The following is a 4,426-nucleotide window of genomic DNA, read 5'->3' on the forward strand; positions in this document are numbered from 1 at the left end:
GAGAGGATAGTGATAAGAAGGGGAAAAGGATTTTGGGATACTGGAAGTATTAAATTTCTTGATCTGAATGCTGATTACATGGATCACTTTGTGATAAGTCATTCAACTGTATATTTACATTTTGTATACTTTTTTCTGCACATTATATTGCAGATAAGATTTAACAAATAAGATTTATTTAAAAAATTGATGTCTAAGAATAGCCAAAGCAACTTTTAAAATAACAAGGAAATATTTTTATAAAACTTTAGTAGTTAAGAGGATTGGTATGAAGATAAACAAATGAATAAATGGAAAACAATAAAGAACGTCACCCCACCCCCTTAAAGAAACCCATGAGCCTAGAATATCTTGGTATAGAATAGAGATATCCTAGGCTGTAATCTTAGGAAAGCCAACAGGAAGTGATCTTGTGAGACTTTCCTTATAAACATTTAAACTGGTTGAGACATAAAATACAGCTCTGCCCTTCGACGTTCTGGGTAACAGGGGACGATTTCAGACGTATTGGCTCTCCCGGCCGCTAGGTGGCACCTGGAGGATCGCGGGCGCTTCGGGATGACGCGTGCGCAGTGTGCTCTTAGGGTCGGCCGCGGACGCTAGGCTCTTGCACGTGGGTTTGCACACAGCGTTTACCCGTGTGCATAACGCTCACGCACGCGCATTTACGTGCTCACCCTTAGTCGTGCGGTCCCATTATTCCTATTTTTCTGGGAGCGGCGGAGCTGACCCGGCGGTGGGAGATGTCCAAGCTGCCCGCAGACAGCAGTGTCCCGTCGACGGACGCGGCGAATGACAACGGTGACATCCCGCAGGCGGAGGTAGGCAGAGGGAGGCGGGAGCCAGCCCTGGCGCCGCCTGTGGAGGCCAGGGAAGATCCGATGGCGGCGGCCAGGGAAGTTCCGATGGCGGTGCCGAGGGAAGGTCCCATGGCGGCAGCCAGGGAAGGTCCGATGGCGGCGCCCAGGGAGGGTCCCGTGGCCGCGGCCAGGGACGCCCGGATGGCAGAGGTCGCCCGATTGTTGGCGGACCCAGCGGAAGAAGAGGGGCCTGAGGGCAGACCCCGGTCCAGGCCGGGTAACGGCCCAGGCCTGGCTGCGTTGCCGTATCTCCGTCTCCGTCACCCGCTTCGAGTTTTAGGAATTAATTACCAGCAGTTCCTCCGCCACTATCTGGAAAACTACCCGATTGCTCCGGGCAGAATACAGGAGCTTGAAGAACGCCGCAGGAGATTCGTGGAAGCCTGCAGAGCCAGGGAAGCGGCGTTTGATGCCGAGTATCAGCGGAATCCTCGGAGGATGGATTTTGATGTTTTAACATTGACTATAGCTCTGACTGCATCTGAAGTTATCAATCCTCTGATAGAAGAACTTGGTTGTGATAAGTTTATAAGTAGAGAATAGTTTAGTGACGAAGCTACTTCAAGAAGAACCTCTGCATTCAAGACAGTCATACCAATCCTGCAACTTGACTTTTAAAAGTCAAAGTATATGACAATATAGTTTAAAAAAGAAGAAGAAAGCTTCTCATGAAAAAGCATCAGAAAAGAAATAGAAGAAAGGGTCAAAAGGACTCCCTTAACATCCTTAGAGTTTGTGACTGATCCAGATTCTTTTCCCTGCATTGTAGAAATGTCTTTCAAAATTGCTTCACTAAAGTGAAGAATAGTTTTATAATATTGAGGTTTGATAAAGAAAAATTGCCAGTAACGGAACTAATGATGATGAAAGAAATCCTCAAATAGCAATGATAGAAATATGAGTTCCAGCGGAGTTACTAGGACTGGAAGGCTATGGGAAGAATGTGAAATTGTCAGAATATGTGCTTTCTTCCCGTCAGATTCAACAGAAGTTTTTAGTGTAAGATTGTTTTGTGTTTTCTGAGGCATTTCAAATGGCAAGCAAAATAAATACTGTATATATATTACATGATAAATTATGTGTTCAAAAATATGTGAAATTTCCGAGTTTTATCTTTCATTCAGTTTTTAATACTTTTTTGGGTAAATAATCTATTTATAAGCTCCCAAAATATAAAATGTACAGTGAAAAGTCTTCCATCCCTGTCCCCCTCGCTCCACTACCTATCTCAGTTCCCATCTGTAACCCCAATACCTTGTCTGTCCTTCCAGTGTCCCTGTATACACAAGCAAATACAAATCTGGATGGGGTTTTTCATTTTTTTCACAAAAGTTGGCAAGTTATATTTAGTGATTTATGCATTGCATTTTCAGTAAGAACTTATCTTAAAGATTGTTCCAAACCACGACATTTCCTCATTCTTTTGTAGAGCTGCATTTTATTTCATTCTGTGGTTATGGTGTAATTTACTTAACCAGGAATATATTGATGGTTATTTAGGTTTTCTTCCCATTTTATATTGGCCAAAAAGTTTGCTGTCTTAATCTAGTATGCATATCATAGGGCATGTGCACAAATACAGTATTGCTGTGATTCTAAGTATACTTTTCATATATCGACATCTCTGAAATTGAGGTATATCTTACATTTGATGTCATAATAACAGCATTTTCATAAAAACAATGCTGTACTTTATAACCAGCAGCTTCTTAGATTCTTCGTTGTGTATAACATCTGTAGCATGAATTTCCAAAAGTGAGAATTCTGAGCCAAATGCACTCATTTGAAAGTTTATAGATAATGCTTATTTGCCTTCCATATATGTTGCACCATTTTACACCCCCACCCCCAGCAACTGATGAACACAGACGCTTCCTTACACCCTGGCCAACACAATGTCATCAGATGTCTGGTGTTTGCCAATCTATGTAGTTGAAAAATGGTATATCAATTTTAATTTGCTTTCCTCTCATTCTGAGTGAAGTTAGTTATCTTTTCATTTGAATCATATATATTTCTTTTTCCACAGACTATCTGTTCACATCCTTTTTCCACTTCTCTCCTGAATAATTTTGTCCTTTCTTTATTGACTTTAGTAACTATTACTGAAATAGTGAGATGAGATTTGATAATAGCTTATAATGTGAGTTACAGATTTTTTTTTCCCAGTTTGTCATTTGCTTTTGGTTTTCCTGAAAGACTTTTGGCATGGAGATTTTTGCTTTTGTTTCTTTTAAACCCTCAAGATTTTGAATCTCAGGTTTTCTTGGTGTGTGTGTGTGTGGTTTCATTGTTCATATTTGAATCTTTAAACCTTTTGGAATTTATCCTGATGTACAGTATGAGGTAAGGATCCAAAATTTCCTTTTTAGATGGCTACCTGGCTATCCCAGTACCACTTAGTAACTAGTCCATATTTTCCCCACTAACTTTGCTTAAAGACGCCTCTTCATCATTTACTAAACTGTATTTTAAATTCTCTAACTAGTTTTATGTTTAGTAATGCTCAAACCTCTGATTATACTTCATTTTCAGAGTGTTTCTGGCTATTTTTGTTTATATTACTATTACTACATCAATCACAAAGGCAGTTTATCTTAGTTTACCATGTGTGTCAGTTTCTGGTGTACAGCATAATGTTTCAGTCATACGTATACATACGTATGTTTGTTTTCATGTTCTTTTTCATTATAGGTTACTGCAAGATATTGAATATAGTTCCCTGTACTATACAAAAGAAACTTGTTGTTTAGCTATTTTTATATATAGTAGTTAAGTATCTGCAAATCTTGAACTCCCAACTTATCCCTTCCCACCTCCTTCCCCCGCTGGTAACCATAAGTTTGTTTTCTGTGTCTGTGAGTCTCTGTTTTGTAAATAAGTTCATTTGTGTCTTTTTAGATTCCACATATAAGTGATATGGTATTTTTCAGGGAGGGTATAGCTCAGTGGTAGAGCACATGCTTAGCATGCGTGAGGTCCTGGGTTCAATCCCCAGTACCTCCATTTAAAAAATAATAATTAAAATAAATAAATGTAATTACCTCCCTCCAAAATAAAAATATTAAAACATATGGTATTTTTCTTTCTCTTTTTGGCTTAACTTCACTAAGAATGATGATCTCAAGGTCCATCCATGTTGCAGCAGATGGCATCATTTTATTCCTTTTTATGGCTGAGTAGTATTACATTTTGTGTGTGTGTGTGTGTGCGCGCACACACACACACATATACATATACATACACCACATCTTTATCCCGTAATCTGTCAATGGACATTTAGGTTGTTTCCACGTCCTGACTATTGTAAATACTTCTTAAAGCATTTTTTTAATTTTAGGGGGAAGGGTAATTAGGTTTGTTTGTTTGTTTATATCTAATGGAGATACTAGGGATTGAACCCCGGACCTTGTGCATGCTAAGCATGCTCTCTACCATTGGTCTCTGCCCTCCCCCTCCTCAAAGGATTTTAATGAGCATTTTCTCTTCCTTGAACAATTTAAGCTGCGTGTCAGCATGTATCAGGGTTTCTGACACCAACTCCCCAGACTTAGGTCTGGGAGGAC

General features: G+C 39.7%; 1 protein-coding gene across 1 annotated transcript; it reads left to right on the plus strand.

The window, feature by feature from the left end:
• Positions 1–578: 578 nt before the first annotated feature.
• LOC102526910 (EP300-interacting inhibitor of differentiation 2) lies at positions 579–3,934 on the plus strand. The gene has a single exon (XM_006215029.4). The coding sequence runs from the start codon at positions 744–746 to the stop codon at positions 1,401–1,403; it is 660 nt and encodes a 219-aa protein (XP_006215091.1). The 5' UTR covers positions 579–743; the 3' UTR covers positions 1,404–3,934.
• Positions 3,935–4,426: the final 492 nt, after the last annotated feature.

This window comes from Vicugna pacos, chromosome 9 (assembly GCF_048564905.1).
Source record: "Vicugna pacos chromosome 9, VicPac4, whole genome shotgun sequence".
In the NCBI taxonomy this organism is placed as follows: domain Eukaryota; kingdom Metazoa; phylum Chordata; class Mammalia; order Artiodactyla; family Camelidae; genus Vicugna; species Vicugna pacos.

Bases quoted from the DNA above. Each gene is read 5' to 3' on its own strand.
- LOC102526910 (XM_006215029.4), top strand. From the start codon at position 744: ATGTCCAAGCTGCCCGCAGACAGCAGTGTCCCGTCGACGGACGCGGCG.